This window comes from Polypterus senegalus, unplaced genomic scaffold (genome assembly GCF_016835505.1).
Source record: "Polypterus senegalus isolate Bchr_013 unplaced genomic scaffold, ASM1683550v1 scaffold_2496, whole genome shotgun sequence".
Classification (NCBI taxonomy): domain Eukaryota; kingdom Metazoa; phylum Chordata; class Cladistia; order Polypteriformes; family Polypteridae; genus Polypterus; species Polypterus senegalus.
Window position 1 is genome coordinate 1 of NW_024386004.1, and position 18,289 is coordinate 18,289.

Consider the following 18,289-nt stretch of genomic DNA (forward strand, 5'->3'; position numbering starts at 1 on the left):
CCTTTGAACTTTTCAACAGTCTTTGTTACTTATGGGCCCATCTTCAAGAAATTTGGTACACGGGTTCCCAATGCTAACTGAATCCTACTTATGTACATAGATACGTCCATAGCCTGCACCTCGGTCACCGTGTGAGGTGGCGTTGGGTCAAAGATCATTCCAACCCCATTACCATGTCTATCGAGATGATCACCATTGATCAAAGAACTGTCACTTAGCGAGTGGTTTCCATGCCTGGAGATAGCACCTGCCTTTTCCATTCTCTTTGATACATATTGAACGGCCATATCAGGCTCACTCTTGATATCCGGAGGAACATTGTGTCTTATGTATTGAATGACTGGGACAGGTTCAAGGTGTGGACTGATGACGGTACAGGAGATAATTATACTACACAGGAGCACTATAAGAGTGAAATGCTTAAGCCCTTCACCTATGGTTTTGCATGTGAGTTGATGGCTGCCGCTGAATTGTTCGGTTGTCGCTTTCAAGTGTACCGAAATGACCAAATATTTTACACCTTTCGACAACCGCCAATGCCTCTTAAACATCTTAGATTCACAGGTGACGATTTCAGTAGTGGACACTTTGATGTTTATGAATGTTTAAACTCTCAAAAGCTGGATGTGATTTTATCGATGAAACCAGTTGTGTGCTGACAACGCTTGACAGATGCCAAATGTCACTTCAACACAACAAATCCTGCAAATACTGTCGTAATTGAAACAAACCATGAAACTCAAACCGATTATGACAGCAGCAATCCAAGCTGTGAGATTTGAGACAAGATTACTGTTCACATGGCCAACTGTAAGTCACATGCTCAAAAGAAAGCTCAGCGCACAGCTTGGTCCTGTTACAACCGGAGGGCTGAACTGACAACATGATATACAAAGAGATCCTTAACAAATAACTATTGGCATATTTTCCCTCAGTTTAAAAAGGTTTTATTTTCTTCTTAATAAAAATTTTAATGCGAAGCGCGGGTATTTTGCTAGTAATTGATAATCAGGAGACGAGAACTCATTTTTGGATGGATAATTTGTTTAATAAATAGGGCTAATATGGCGTCTGATGTGGACTTCAGTGTGTAATCCTCTTTAATAAAACCCCTGTGTGCATCCAGGTGTTCGTGTGTCTTCTGGTGAAGTGCGATGCACGGGTCACGACACGTGTTCAGTCTCTTCCTGTGCATTCCCTGTGCAGAAACACACACAGGTGCCCACGCGACACACACACGCACACACACTGTTGTATTTTGGGAAAATGGTTCAAGGGGTTAAAGAGTAAGTATTCAAGAATCAGAGAGAGAAGGTCCGATATTTTAGTAAAATTTACTTATTCAATTATAGTAACATTCAAATACTTGTACTGCAGTGACAATAGACATACAAAAACAAAATTATGCTTACAGTAACATCAAAAGACCCAGAGCCATCATCCTAGACCAGTAGACTGAGGGAGCCCACTTGTCAGTCTCGTCAGAGGATCAACTCGTGAGCCTGGTCCAGTACCGGTGGTGTGCACGTTCCCCATGGTTGAGCTTCCAAAGAAACTGAGGAACCTTCCCTTATATACTAATTGAGTGTTCTTGCCCAAAAGCGACTTACGTGCAAGCAGTGTATACAGAAGTGATCAGTTTCAGCACACACTCTTCCACGGGACACGGTGTTGTTTTTCCTCTACTTGGCCTTGACCGAGACGGTGCCTAGTACCAGAAGATACACAATAATAAGCATTGCGTGCAGTGAAGCCCCTCGAAGTGAAAAACAACTCCTTACAGAGCCTTGGCTGTATCTTTAGAACATTCCTGGCTGTTTTCGAAAAACAAATCCTTGCAGCTGGTTTTGCACCGAAGCGACCAACACCCATCTGCACTCTTTATTCCCTCCTCCCGTCATAGAGAAAATTACCTTCCATTACAATCGGTCCCTCGCTCAGCGCAAAACCAGCGACCTTGCTCGTCTTGTCCTGATGGCAATTCTTCGTAAAGCGCAAAATACATAACAGTTGAATATAATCATTAAAGCAACGATAATAATAATAAAACAATTGTCCATAAAGTGCTTTTTCTTCGCTTGGAGAAATATTTTTCCAGTGAAATTACATTTTTTTCTTCAACCCAGGTACTTTGTGCACCGAGGGTCACCTCCCTGGGGAGCGGTTATTAGCACTTCACCCAAGGAGTTTCTTCTGATTTGGTATTTCATCATCCACATTGTCATCAAAAAAAGAATAAAAATCTTTAATTGAAGATGTCCATGGTTCAAGAAATTGGATGCACACCTGTTTGACAGCAACTCTAGTAATGACTAATTAGGAAACTGGTAATAAGCAACAAAATACCATTCAAATATATAACAATACCATTAAGAGAGTAATTTCTGCTTCACTAGGTTCAAATAAAGCTAGTACTAATTATATTGGTTTTACCTTTCCTTTCTAAGATGGATTTACACTAAGCACATAATGTATGTCCTAATTCCTAAATATGGTGAAATAACTATTTAATGCACCTAGTTCTTTGTTCATCTACAATCAGACCTATAAATAATATTGTTGGTGGTGATACAGATGGCATAAATATTTATCTTAAATAACTCAAAAGTTCTCAGTTTTAGGTTGCCACCGCTGTGCACAATGATAATCAGAGATAAAGTCCTTACACACCTCACCATGCTCACATCTTAACACACTCATTCATAAAATTGCCCAAATATACACCCAGCTGTGGTCTCAATCTTAAGCCACCTTTATCACATTAATGCAGCCATTTTGTGGACAGTAGGTGTCAATCCTCCCTTCGGAAGATGTCAGCACTACCTTCCAAAATGCAAATCACTGGGTCATTTTTGAGGTCACATTCATTTCAATTTCAAGGGTTATACCCAAGCTTCTTATTAAGGATTCATATCTTCAGAGATCTTCAGACTTCATCTGGGCTTTTTAATTTACAGACCACACACTCACCACTGTATGTATAAGACACTCCATCTTCTATGGGCCAAATTATTACTTAATTTCACTGATTTCCATAACATATATACTCTTCAAGCCATGATGTTAATCATTTGACCTGTATCACCATCAACATGCTAGCCTAAACTATTTTATCCTATTCTAGAAGTTATGGATGTCCTGACCTATAGTATGTGTCCCTTATCCCCAAAATACTAGTTATGTGTGTCATCCCATATTCTTACTATTATTCTTTTCAATTAATTAAATGTACCTAAATGTAAAGCTCTACATTATTTGTTATAATACTACAATCAATAACCTAGAATATCTAAACTGGACTGACCCTAACTAGTAATAGTGGAATGCCACTGCCATGACAATCCCTTAACAATCTCTAATAGATCCCTTATGTTAGATTAGATTTGATTCTGATTAACTTTACAAATAACAAAATCATTGGTCCTTAAAGGTGACTTATTATCTCATACAAAATATCAGAAGGCATATCAAAACATTTATCTAAAAATATCTATTCTTAACCACTATGAATTGATAATAATTATGTAGTATTCCCATTAATACAAACATTCATTAAATACATATTATTTAGGAGTCCCTATATTCCCTTCTATACCTTTCATACTTTACAGTTCAAATACTTTTAATTTAAAAGATGTTGCTATTTGTCAAACAAGTGGACAGTCAAAGCAGGCTCCAGCAAGAACATTGAGCCCTGCAGAGTAAAAGTGTGACAGATTTTCTTCTCTGATAAGGATTAAAGCAGGTGTTGGGGTCCAATATCCCAGGTAAAAAGGACCCAAGTAGGCAGATGTCATCTATGATTCAGAATCCACGATGATCTTTTGGGCTCAAACATCACCAGCATAGTTGAGCTCTTGGCAGCAGGTATCCATGATGACTGGAACTGGAATCAAGGTGCATTGTCCAGTAGTCAGATGATCGATGGCCTGATTCACGACTTGATTCCCTCTTTGGTATGGCTAGGCTCTCCTTGGAGTCAGATAATTAGTTTATCTGCAGACCTTTATCACAGCCCAATCTCTGGTTCAACTTCAAATGCTGTTATCTACGATGCACTAGGAAAAAACAGCTTTCACCTGCAGATGTAAAGACTTAAAAAACGCTCATTTAAATAGTCAGCATATTAATTCTTCATTGGTAGCTACTTATGGGTCCAAAAAATATGTCATAAGATGTCAGATCTGTTTCGTTGGAGGTACCCCTATTAAAAATATTGCTAACAGTAAAACAAACGGTCATTTCAATCCAGTCTGTGCTTGTCTAAATCAATTTGTCTTTAAACAGTCAGAGTAAAAGTTTAAATCGATAAGCACAATGTTCAAGTCCTCCTTTATAGCTTTTCCAGTTTGGCTGCGGTTGCAATTTCCACTCAATTAAAAACATGTCCCAAGTCATTATTAAAATAAAGTCAATCAATGTATTACTAAATGAAATGTACTCAATAATAAATCATTACAAAAATTGGTCCCAATAACATTGACATAATATTCAAATTATCTGCATTTGTTCCATAATAATTAAAAAATAGTTCCAAAATTTAAACTGGTTTCAAAATGTAAAATTTAAACAAAATTAAACATACTTATACCAATACTTATTATACCAACCCTTCCCCCCTTATTGACACTTGTGTCAATATTGCTGTTTTTATTTTTACAAGTAGAGGAGATGTGGAGCAAGAGGGTAACTAAAACTGATCCCATTAAAAGCCAAAAAGCTCTCTTACAGGAAGACAAATACATCCAGGGATAGAGAACAAACAAAACCAAAGAGAAGGTTGAGTATTTATTAGTTAAAGAGCCATGCTCCGTGGAGGTTGGTGTAAAAATCAGGAAGACTTCAGTCAATTATAATAAATTTATCATACTGTTCATTGTACCCCTCCCTTATATGATCGTCAAGTATACCAGCAACCTCCAGAGAACATCTCATAGTTAGCATAGCAAGTAGAGTCAAGAAAGAAATCCACAATCTGGACGGGTAAATTCTTAATCTTTTCCTTTTTGACATTAAATATATATAAAAAAAAAATTAGGCTCCATATTTCCTCTCTCATGTATCTAATTGTAAAGCATTTTTCAAATGTATAAAGTCCTAAAAACATTTTTCTTTTTACACAAAGTGTTCACATTTGAGTATATTTGGACCATATCTAAGATTAACAAGGTCAGTGAAGTAAAATATTTTATCCCTTCCCACTATTTAGCAGCAAAAAATAATCTTGGACTTCATCTTTAACCCCTTATAAAAAGCTTAAGGTTTCTATACATGTATCCCAAATAATATTACTGTCCCATCTTTCAGGATCCCACTAATGGACGTTAGCTGCAGCTACAAACGCTTTAACCTTCGCAACATCCGGTCTACGCTTCTTTTTCGCAATCACTTTGGCTATGCATAAGGCTGCCTTTTCCGCCATCCCCTCGGCTCTCTGTACCCGCGGCAATAATACAGCTACCTGGGATGCGGCCATTGAGGCCCGCCCTAACGCATCTGCCAAGTCCATTTGCATTTTCTTAATCTCCCTTTCTTTTTCGTCTACCAAACTGTCCAGATTTTTAACCGCAGTTAGCAAAATCCACCCCCGCGTCTGCAAGCCCGTTGTGGGTTCCTTTGCAGACACTTGACATTTCTTAAGCGCGGCTAGTACATTCACTGGTGTTGGGGGATCCAAGCTCTGCCAATATTGTGCTAACACCCCCCACCACATACACCCCAATACATCTCAATTCTCTAGCGCAGTCTTCCCATACCGTTTCCTCCCAGCCTGGGAGAGGTAAAGGAGCTGCGCCAGGGTTTTTATCCTTTTTCTTAAACATCTCTGATTTCCTTTGCCTCACTTAATAGTTCAATATTTTACCAGATTCCCCAGCAATCCTGCCGACTACGCCAAAATGTTTTAATTTTGGGAAAATGGTTCAAGAGGTTAAAGAGTAAGTAGGCAAGAATCAGTGAGAGAAGGTCCGATATTTTAGTAAAATTTACTTATTCAATTATAGCAACATTCAAATACTTAATGCAGTGACAATAGACATACAAAAACAAAATTATGCTTACAGTAATATCAAAAGACCCAGAGCCATCATCCTAGACCAGTAGACTGAGGGAGCCCACTTGTCAGTCTCATCAGAGGATCAACTCGTGAGCCTGGTCCAGTACCGGGCGGTGTGCACGTTCCCACGGTTGAGCTTCCAAAGAAACTGAGGGCGGAACCTTCCCTTATATACTAATTGAGTGTCCTTGCCCAAAAGCGGCTTGCGTGCAAGCAGTGTATACAGAAGTGATCAGTTTCAGCACACACTCTTCCACGGGACACGGTGTTGTTTTTCCTCTACTTGGCCTTGACCGAGACGGTGCCTAGTACCAGAAGATACACAATAATAAGCGTTGCGTGCAGTGAAGCCCCTCGAAGTGAAAAACAACTCCTTACATAGCCTTGGCTGTATCTTTAGAACATTCCTGGCTGTTTTCAAAACAAATCCTTGCAGCTGGTTTTGCACTGAAGCGACCAACACCCATCTGCACTCTTTATTACCTCCTCCCGTCATAGTGAAAATTACCTTCCATTACACACACACAGGCGCACGCAGGACACACACACACACACACAGGCGCGGGACGCACGCACACACACATACACACGCACACACACACACACGCACACACACATACACACAGGTGTGCGCGTGCATTGTTGCAATGTTACTTTTCTTCGTTGTTTATTAAATTTTCAAATGTTCATTTTTTTCCCTGTGCTTAAAACTTATTAAAAAAAAAAGTGTTTTTAGTGAGCGGGTCGTAAGGCTATAGCGCAAACTCTTCCAGTCTTAGCTTTCTCAGTTGTTCAAGGTTTTCTTAGTGTTATTTAATGTTTTTACATTTAGTTTACTATTACGCTGTGCATTCAGTGGTATAATTAACTATATTTGTGCTTAAAAACATAAAAAATATTTATTTACATACAGTTCATACGGTCTGAAATGGATTAATTGTATTTACATACAATCCTATGGGGGAAATTACATCGGTTCACGACCAAATCGGGTTAGAACCAGAGTTTTGGAACGAATTTTGGTCGTGAGCCGAGGTTCCACTGTATTACCGTCATACAAACAGTGACGTATATTACAGCTACATACAAGGTCCCTTGCCATTTAATATAGACTGTTCCCACTAATGTTTATGCACTACTGTTCTAGCGCCCGTTATTGTAACGGGCTTAATGTCTAGTAAATGAATAAGAAATACTGACATGAATGACACTTTAGCAGACCCATGTGACAGGTCATCTGTTCTGTCACTTTGTGGTCTTCACTCTCTGAGCTCCTGTCTCACATTAACTGTTCACCCTCTGTGTCTCCTCAGATGTTTTCTCTGTGAGCTCTCAGCTTTCTCTTTAAATCTCCTCCTCCTCCTCACTGAGCTCAGACAAACTTTCACTTTGGTTTCTTCACAAGTCACTTCCTTGTCTGTCTGACTGATTTTCTCTGCCTGCCTCTCCTCAGACTGACGATGGCTGAAGCCCAGCTGTGTGAATTACAGGATGAGTTCACCTGCTCGGTGTGTCTGGACACTCTGACTGACCCCGTCTCGATCCCCTGTGGACATAATTTCTGCCTGAAGTGCCTCACGGAGGGCTGGGATCAGAGCCAAGAGACCAGCTGTCCTCAATGTAGAGAGAAATTCACCACGAGGCCTGCTCTGCGAAGAAATAATCTGCTGAATGAAGTCATCAAGAAATTAAAGAAGACGACACTCAGTTCTCCTCCTCCTCAGAATTATGCTGGCCCTGGAGACGTGGAGTGTGACTTCTGTACTGGTAAGAAGTTCAGAGCAGTGAAGTCCTGTCTCACCTGCCCAGCCTCCTACTGTCAGACTCACCTGCAGCCTCACTATGAAGTAGACGCCCTGAAGCACCACAAGCTGTCTGATCCTGATAGAAATCTGAAGGAGAAACTCTGTGAGAAACATCAGAAAAGTCTGGAGATATTCTGTAAAACTGATGATTCCTGTATCTGCATGATGTGTGTGGTGACTGGACATAAAAATCATGAAGTGGTCGTGCTGGAGACGGAAAGAGAAGAAAAGCAGGTGAGTGATGTTTAGTGTTTAATGGAAACTGTGTGAATAATTTGAGTTAAGGAATTTGTACATTTAATGTGACAGAGAAATCTATTCATCTACAGTAAAACCCGATTATCTGTCACTTGATTAACTGTCAAGACTAAATAACAAAAACCCAACCTTCTGCACGCCAGCGTCTCCCAATTACTACTGCGAGTTCTGCACATTGGAACAACAGAAATCCCAGTGTCCGTTACGTACCTTCAGCTTTAATAATGGTTTGTAGCTTTTCTCTTTTGTTATAATTAAACTAAACTACTAAATATTGTTATGGCCTATCAACATATGTGTGTGCTGTTTGAACTTATTAAACGTTTACGAAACAGCAACAGCTCTTCAAGTATTGCTTCAATGATGGAGTAGGAAGGCCAGCAGTGAACGATATAAAGCGGGATGCTGAAATTATTGAAAAATGTGTTAAAAATGGAAACCAGTGACGGTAATGTTATTCTGTATTAATGTTAATGGTCTTCTGCATTGTAATTTTCTTTATATATTCTGTTATATCAGGTTGTGTTAATATATTGTGGCGTGCAGGCAGCTTGTGATGGGGGCAGAAAGGGCGGAAAGCTGTAAGTGATGAGACTGGCTGAGGAGCTTCTGTTCTGTGAGGGGCGGACAGGAGAAGTGAGGAGAGAAGGGAAGGTGTGGAGCAGGGAGTCAGGAGACAATAAGCAGGAGTGTTTGAGGTGTCAGAAATACACAACGAGAGTGGCAGGAGATCAACTGATCGGTAGGGAAAGCTTTCTTTGATTGTTTAGGAGGTGAGCTCTGTAAGCCAAATAACGGAGTGCAAGACAGAACACCGCTTGTGAGGGAACGAAGACTCCACGTAAAACGCAGAAAACTCCAGGACCTCTGAGTTGTATTTGCTTATTACGCTGGTCATTACAATATTATATAAATTAATTCATTTTGTTAATATAGTTTTTTATGACTGTTTGCTACACTAATCTACTGTATGTCATTTTTAAAGTAGCTGCTCTGTTATCCGTCTTTTCTCTTATCCGTCACAGCCTCGGTCCTGACCCCTGACTGATGATCGAGGTTTTACTGGACCTTATAAACCTGATGTTTCAAGTTCAGAGCATTGGCTGCTGGAGTCCATCCTGGTGAGACTGGTGCAAGTCATGAAACAGCTCAGGATGAGATCCCAAGATGGCCCACAAACAACTGAGTTCTCTCCTCACAGCCAGCTGAGTTTCTTTCTGCTCTGATCAGTTTCTCTTTTGAGTTTCTAAGGCAGTGGGAGGCCAACTATAGCCTGCTGTCTAGAAATGTCCACTGGCAGGGTGCGGGCCACGTGGGCCACGTAGAAATGTCTGACATTCGGACCCTCCTGAGGTGTTCTTAACAAGATGATGTTACAGTTGGCTGATGTAAGCGTAGTAAGTGAGCACACAATGTCATCCTAAACGTAATTCAATAGAAGGTCTGACACGTCAATAGACACACTCTGTACTGCTGACACTTACACGCTGAGTGTGCTTAGCTGCTCGTCTGCCTTTCTGGTGTGGTTGTGATTTTTAAAGAGTCTGAGTTTGCATTTGGCTGATCTCAGGGCTGTTTAAGAGACACATTATTGTCACATGTCAATCTGTATTGTACTCCAGAGTTAAGTCTACGATTCTTACAATAAGTTCAGCTCAGAAATGTCAATATACTATTCCTGTGTAGATTTTCTGTTTTTAATGATATAACTCATCAGGCTCTTCATTAGTGATTAGACATCATGTTATTTAGTGGAGCAGTAAGGACATTTTGAATGTCAAACCCCTGAGTGATAATCCCACCAAATGTATGATTATGACAAAGACTCTGAGCTTTCATATTTGGTAAAACCCTAACAAGTCCAGCAGGAGTGTAAAGAACTTACTAGAAGTGTAAGTCTGACCATCTAAGCCAAATTTCAAATCCCCCATCACTACTACACAACCTCAATGTACAGTAAGTTCAGATAAAGACACTTAACTTCAGTCCACCATTTGGTGTTTCTTCAAATAAAGGACTAGTGTCACATCGGTTCTGCCAGGTCTCAGTAAGTGACACAAATGTGGCAGAGTCCTCGCTGGAATATTAAAAGAGCTCGGCTCACAGGTGAACACACGTTTAGAAACCAACATCTCAAACAACAATGAAGTCTATGAAGTGGCCTGATATTTATCAGTTTAATATGAATCAGGTCACTAATATCGACATCTAATTTTTGATCAGTTTATGTTTTCTGTTGTTTGGCTATCACTTGATTTGGATTGATTTACATAAATCAGTTCTTCAGATGTCCCTGAAAGCAGACATGTAATTGTAGGACAGACTGGCACTGCTTGGTCAGAAGTCTTTTCTTAAGCTGCCACCGCCTGCCCCTCTTTTATTGACTCATAACTTCAACTAAGATGTCAGTTCACTTCACCAGGACTCTCCTTGACAGTTTTGGGTGTCATCTGATCAGTCTGATCAAACACAGCAAATGACACCCAGCGATGTCTCAGTGTGTCACTCTTTATCACTTTGTGACTGAAGAAGGAGCCAAAACTCAACTTGATGGACAACACTTAGCAGGAATTAGCAGTAAAAGGTTGGATTTCTGTTCATCCAAGACACCTACAGCAGCAAGTCCACTCCGTCCTTTATAACCCTTTTGTAAGCACTAGAACTCTGATCTCTGCCCCTGGTAGTAAGACCCTTATTGTGACCATCACAAAGGCTAAATGATCTCTTCTGCTCCAAAGGGTAACGTAGTGCCAGACGGTAAGAGCTGAAGACCCCTGTAATGGAGATGAACGTAGGGGTCTCATTCAGTCCTGACTTGATAAAGGAAAGCAAGGTGCACAAGTAAGAGAGACCACCTATAAAATCTGTAGAATTACTGAAGGAGGACATCAACCAGCAGTTGTACATTTTTTTGCCACTAAAAGATAACCAGTAAGTGTGAAACCTCAAAGACTTTAAACTGCAGAACAACTCACAGTCACAGGAGAAAAGGACAAGAGAGAGAAAAGAATCTGTTAGAAGAAAGACAAAGCAAACTGAATGTTCTTAAATGTGTGACAGAGGAAGCCCTCCATGGACTCAACAATCTGGACAAAGCGTCACCTCCACCTGAGTGACCATAAACCAAGTCAGGAGTTCACCTGCTCTGAGTTTGAGAACTTCTGACTGTGACTCGGTAGTTAAGATAAAGCCAGAGGTGAATTCTGGGAGTTGACATCACCATAACTGTGTGAAGGAGAAGGCTTAGCTGTTGTGAGGGTCTCTTCATAAATTCAGTAAGAAAACTAAAGTGGACTTGAATCAGTTCAGATCAGCGTCTCACACACACAGAGGAGCTGTAAGGAGTGTAGACAACCTGTGAGGAAAACCAAACTGCCATCACAGTGCTGACTCTAGAAACTTAATAAGTAACTAAGAACTGAAGCAGAACTGAGACGAGAACATTTAAAAGCTGGTTCTGAATGAATGATGTTTACTGGGAAATTTTTTGGATAAAAATTATTAGAAATAAAATCACAAGTTATGTGCCTTTCTATAAGTGCAAGAGAAAGAACCAACGAAGGTAACACAGACTCATGTTTGGTGTTGTCTGTTGATGTCGTCTGTCTGTATACACTTGAATACGTACATCTTCAGTTGTTCTTATATTAGAAATACATTTTATTTTTCGACTGTGACTTGTCCCTGGTGGAGTTTGCATGTTCTCATTGTGTTCATGTGGGTTTCCTCCTACAGTAGAAAGACATGCAGTTTAAGTGAACTGGGGCTTTGAAACATTAGATCTATTGTGTGTGTATTCAACCTCGATTTTCTTGTTTTTCCTCTAATTAGAGAATCTGGAGTAGGGGGCTCTCAAAAACACAGCCTTTTAAAGCCCACTGAGACACTCTTTGGGTGATTTGTGGATAAACAAGAAAAGAGAAATTGTGTTCTTTGTAGTGTGAGGTGCATAGTGAAGAGTAAAGCAGACAGGCCTGTTCCTTGTGCTGCTCCAGTGTTCCTCACACAGTCCTTGAGTCTGCCTGAGAGAGAGTCCATCATCAGGACACCACAGGCTCACCCACCTGCACATCTCTGAGCTGACCCCTTAACAGGGATGGCTGGGTGGTCTTGAAGGCTCTGGTGAAACCAAAACACATAAACATAATAAACATCTCTCTATTATAAGAGACGAGACATGATATTTCTGAAGAGACTATTTATAAGTCCAGAGAGAAGGAAGCCAGATCCGCAAGATGGAGACTTTGGCCATTTCGAAAGTCAACAAAAATGAAAGTAAAGATCGCATTCACACAGACAAACAGAAATTATTACTTAGTGAAATAACAGAACAGTGAAAAGAGATTGAATATATTGTTTTAATTGAAACTTTAAGTCAGAGACTTGTAGATTGTCTAATTAGTGTTGCCATCAGGGAAAAGTAGTGTGTCTTCCCAATGAAGAGGTCTCTCCACGAGAATTGAAAGATTTGTGGTTTGGTGAAAGTAAAATCCACGTACACGGTCACGCTTGGGTTACAGAGTAGCACAGATACACAGGAGATTTTAGAGACAAACGTTATTCAGACACTTCAAACAAACACAAGTCTCTTTCAGGAGTGAATTGAGCTCTGTGTGTAGTCGGAGGGGACAGTTCTGTCTCTCAATTAGAAGAATAGAAAATCTTCCTGTTCATAGGGGCACCTTGGGAGCGGGACCCCCCAGAGGAGCAGAGGATGTCTGGGGGAGAAGAGAGACAAGGCAATGAGACAAAAAGACAGGTGCTGTGCATACTTTTAAATGGTTTTTTCGGATGGTCAGGAGGAGGAATATAGGGGTGTGGTGGAAAGCTTTGCTGGGTGGTGTGACCAGAATCATTTATAGTTAAACATCACAAAGAAAAAGGAACTGGTGGTGGACTTTAGGAAGCGGGCTCCTCCTCCCACCCCTTTCACTATCAGAGGAACGGAAGTTGAAGTAGTTGAGGACTATAGGTACCTGGGAGTACACATTGACAGTAAACTTGACTGGTCCAAGAACACAGACACTGTGATCAAGAAAGGGAATAGCCGGCTCTACCAAATGAGGAGGCTTAGGTCATTTAATGTATGCAGGAAAATGCTGACAATGTTTTATCACTCTGTGATGGAGAGTGTGGTGTTTTTTTGCAGCTGTGAGCTGGGGCAGTGCGGTGAAGAAGACAGCTGATCACAACAGGCTGAACAAGCTGATTAAAAAGGCTGGTTCTGTCCTAGGCATCAAACTAGAGGATCTGATGGAGGTGTCTGAGAGGAGAATGCTGAAAAGCTCCTCAGTATCATGGACAAACCCTCTCACCCCATGCATGCCTCCTTGAGGAACCATCAGAGCACACCCAGCAAAAGACTCATTGCCCCCAAATGCAGATCTGAACACCACAGGAGATCTTTTCTACCTGTGGCAATAAGGCCTTATAACTCCTCTTCGTTCTGTAGGTGATCTTTTCAGCCTTTGTGGTGGTATGTTAGTCCCATTATGTCATCACAAGTGGCTAGCTCATTTTACTGAGGCACAAGTACTAAGTCACTTTTAATTGTCATATTCTTGTTATATGCTGTCGTATTTTGTACATTTGAACAACTGTTATTTGCACAATTACTATTTTCACTTTTTAAATCTTTATTGTACTATCTTTATTTCTCTTGTTGCACTGAACATGCCAATGACATAAGAATTTCCCTCGGGATGAATAAAGTTCTTAACTTATCTTATCTTAAATGTTTGAAGTTCCGCACGAACCAAACCTGGGGGTGGGCGAGCGAAGTGAGTAGGGGGCAGATCTCCATAGTTTTATTAAAATAATAATCGTCACCTAAACAAAATATCTGAAGTAAGTAATATATAAAAATATCATTTCTGAGTTTTAGAATTCCTGTTAGTTGCTTTCTTCCTGAATTCAACAGAATTGTTTGTGTATTTCGTATCTTACTTGACTGCAGAAAATGACAACGGCAGACAACGTCCTCACATGTCTGACTCAGGATATCAAATGGTCTTGTAGATCCTCTAATTACTGACATAACGTGTTTTAAGTCCTCCTGGCCTTTCACCAGTTTCTTTACTTTACACTCCAGTTTGTTTTTATTATTTTTGGTGTTGTGTGAACTTCACATTTCCCAGTTTGTCGATGTGATGTCTTCTAAACGTTAAGAACTAACTCACACACCAGTGTGCCTTCAAACTGTCTTCTGTATTTGACGACTCTTCAAGCCCAAACTCAATCTTACGTCAATTAAATTAAACCTTTCTTTTAATCTTTATTGTCATTCCTGTTTGTTAAATCAAATCTGAGTTGTGTCATGAAATGTCAAACAAATGTTTTGTGAAAATATCAGGAGTCAGAAAGAGAAGAAGAAATCACAAAGTGAACGTGAATTCTGATCTGACCACGCTGTCCTCTTGTGTGTCCAAACAGAAACAGCTGGGGTGACACTGAGTGACATCAAGAGGAAACTTGAGGAGAGAGAGAAGACACTGAAGGAGACGAGGAGGATGATGGAGGAGATGAAGGTGAGTGGAATAGGAAGACAACACCTCACATCAAAGAGGGAAGAAATAAATGAGAACTTGAAGAACAGCAGAGCTTCACTGGTGATGATGAGTAGGGACACGAGAAGGGAGAGTTAGAGAAGACGTGTTGTGGTGTCCTTCATGGCCTTTCACTGTTGACAGAATCCTAGGTGTTACTCAGTGGAGACTCAGACAGCATAACCCTAAAGTCCTCTGATATTCCATCTGCTAATTTAAGGAGACTTAACTCTACTAACAGAAACTCGCACTGAAGGTCGACGCTGATGTTCTGAATTAGATCAGCAGGCACAAGTCCATTAATGGTCTAAGTTGTTTTATTTTTAAAATATCATTGCATGCAATCAATTTCAACTTATACAACAAATGACTTTCAAAGTCAAAATAAAAATAATAAAAAAATCAGAAAGTTAAAACAGAAATCTAAACAAACAAAAAAATTAAAACTACCAAACAGGATTTACGCTGCAGCCAAAAAAAAAAGAAGAGCCGAGAACTGGGCCAAAATTCCTGATAATTTAAATAGATAGATAAAAAATAAATAAATAAAAAGTCAGAATTTCCTTTTCCCCTGTTATGGTTGCTTATTTTAAAGTTTTATTAATTAGATCTTGCCATAATTTTTAAAAAAGTTTGGGACAGATCTTCTAAGTGAGAATTTTTTTTTTTAATGACAAACATCAGTGACCCAGTGACTTATCACAGGTGGGCTGGGGGTCTTCAAGTTCAGCAGCACAAGTCCACGAGCTCACAATGTGGTAAAGGCAGTTACAGTCAATGTGTCCTCCTCCACTTTAGGCCCCTCTGGTAGCCCACCAACCACAGCTGTTAGTGAGTTAGGAGTGATTGTGACCCCACAGCTGTCTGATAAAACATTCAAACCTTTTGGCCCTAAATGATGTTACTTTGTTGTCCTCCCAAAACATGTGGCCCAGTTAGGCTGGATATCGATTCCACACTGCAGGTTCGATTCTTTCCAATTTTAAATGAGATAAATGTGATCGATGAAAGAGTCGAAGTCAGATGGTTGAATTTTCACATATGGAGCTGGAGTGTATTCTATGCATGACTGACTTCACTCCTTTTCTGAGATATTCATTAACAGGTCTTTTTCCCACCGTATCCTAGGACCCTTAAAGGGGAGATTCTTTGAAATGTTTTTATATGTTACTGAAATGCTGTCTGACTCCTCAGGACTGATCAGAATTCTTCTGGAAAAGAAATGGAGGGAGGTGTGGAAAATTGTGTTGGTTATTTGGGCAGAATTTTGTTGTCTGTAGCTTCTGTAAACTTTGCTAATAATAGTGGAGCAAACTTACTTGAAAACGTCTTTATAAAATTCCACTAGTTGCCATCAGGGCCTGTTCTTTTCCCACTTTGGAGTGAGTCTACAGCATCCAGTAACTCTGAGAGTGTCAGAGGTTTGTCCAGTTCCTCTTCACTAATAGTGTCCAGCTGTTGTCTTTGTTTTACATCAAAGAACTCCTCAGACTGTGTCTCGTCTTCTTGAAACTGAGTAGACTATGAAGACTTATAGTACTTGCTAAATGTCTGAGTTATATTTTTAGGCTTCATTACTTTATCTGCAGTTGCGCTGGTAATTTCTGTTATTGCATTGCAAGCTTCCTGCTTGTTGATTGCTGAGCTAAGATCTTATTAGCCTTCTCTCCATGTTCACCGTAATGATGTTGTGATTTAAAGATGAGTTGTTCAGGTTCTTTTGTTATCAAGAGATAAATTCTGATTTGAGAGCCTGTCTTTTCCTGTAAAATACCTCATTTGGAGAGATGGGATATTCTTGATTTATTCTGGAGGTTGTAATGGCCTTCTCTTGTTCATTGTGGTATTTCTCAGTTTTATTAGACTAAAGAGCTTAAAGGTCTCAACTGTTTGACTGAGTGCAGAGTTTACATAACGTACACCTCCAAATGATTTACTTCAGCTTTAATATTTTATCACAAAGGGCAGTAAGGTTGACCAGTGGTGGCATCTGCTGAATCTCAGATACACTTTCCGTGTGGAGTTTACCCCTTCTTCCAGTATCTCAGTGGGTTTGTAACAGTTATTCAGATCTTCCACCTCATCCTCGCATTTCAGTTTGGTTAATTGGCAAAACAACAAATTGGCCTCCATTGTGATCACTAGTGTAGCTCTGACCCTGTAATGAGCTGGCAGACTGTCTATGGTAGCACACTCTCCGATGCCCAGTTCTGCCAGGATTCATTTATGTGAAAGTTCTCATCCAGTAGAGACAGAACTCTTCACACATATACTCGGCAAAAAAAGAAACGTCCTCTGACTTTCAACTGTTTTTACTTTCAGTAAACTTAATGTGTAAATATTAGTATGAACACTAAAAGAGTCAACACCATAAGACATAAACTAAAAATGTTTCACAATGTGTCCCTGAATGAAGGGAAGCTCAAAATCAAAAGTACCAGTCAGTATCTGGTGTGGCCACCAGCTGCTTGAAATACTGCAGTGCATCTCCTCCTCATGGACTGGACCAGATTTGTCAGTTCTTGCTGTGAGATGTTACCCCACTCTTCCACCAAGGCACCTGCAAGTTCCTGGACATTTCTGGGGGGAATGGCCCTAGCCCTCACCCTGCGATCCAACAGGACCCAGACGTGCTCAATGGGATTGAGATCCGGGCTCTTCCACTGTGAGGATGATCAGCTGTCCTTGCTGTCTCCCTGTAGCGCTGTCTTAGGCGTCTCACAGTGCGGACATGGCAATTTATTGCCCTAGCCACATCCGCAGTCCTCATGCCCCCTGCAGCATGCTTAATGCACGTTCACGCAGATGAGCAGGGACCCTGGGCATCTTTCTTTGGGTGTTTTTCACAGTCGGTAGACAAGTCTCTTTAGTGTCCTGCGTTTTTAGAAACGTGACCTTAAATGCCTACTTTCTGTAAGCTGTTAAGGTCTTGACCATTCCACAGGTGCTTGTTAATTAATTGATTATGGTTAATTGAACATGCAGGGAAAACATTGTTTAAACCCTTTACAATGAAGATCTGTAAAGTTATTTGGATTTTTAAAACATTATTGTTGAAATACACAGTCCTGAAAAAGGGACGTTTCTTTTTTATCTATCTCTCTATCTCTCTCTCTCTATCCTCCTCAGTCTTATGTGTGGCATAGGATGAACTTCTCATCACTTTGTCATTACTGCTCCTCAGCTTTTTACCAAAGTCTTTAAATTGTTCTGCAGTACTGGTGGTCTAATCCATCCTCTTATAATCAGCCTCTTAGAACTGGACACATGTGGCAATAACAACTGCATCCTTCCATCCCTACTCCAGCCTGGAGCCTATCCACCCAACCAGGGAGGTTTTCCACATGTGCATCAAAAGGCAAAACACCATATGAGACTCTCTGTATCGGGAGTAAAGCTTCATCTAAATTCCCTAATAATAAATCTCATATTATCATTTCTTACTCATTCTAGTGGCTGGTTAGTAGGTGACCTTTTAGGGCTACTCATCCTCACCTTCTATCGCAGAGTTATGTGAGTCACTGTCCAGATGTGCAACGTTTTAAAAACAGCAGAACACCTCCAGCTTTGGGGTTGATGATCCTGGACAGCAGGCACCTTTTACTTCACATTTAATTCCCACATAG

General features: G+C 40.3%; 1 protein-coding gene across 1 annotated transcript; it reads left to right on the forward strand.

Annotated features, from left to right (window-relative positions):
• The first annotated feature begins 7,501 nt into the window (after positions 1-7,501).
• On the forward strand, positions 7,502-14,572 carry LOC120522513 (E3 ubiquitin/ISG15 ligase TRIM25-like). The gene is made up of 2 exons (XM_039743422.1): positions 7,502-8,094; positions 14,551-14,572. The coding sequence occupies exons 1-2, from the start codon at positions 7,516-7,518 to the stop codon at positions 14,563-14,565; spliced, it is 594 nt and encodes a 197-aa protein (XP_039599356.1). The 5' UTR covers positions 7,502-7,515; the 3' UTR covers positions 14,566-14,572.
• Positions 14,573-18,289: the final 3,717 nt, after the last annotated feature.

What these genes read in the sequence shown, in the direction of transcription:
- LOC120522513 (XM_039743422.1), top strand. Translation starts at nt 7,516, where the DNA reads ATGGCTGAAGCCCAGCTGTGTGAATTACAGGATGAGTTCACCTGCTCG.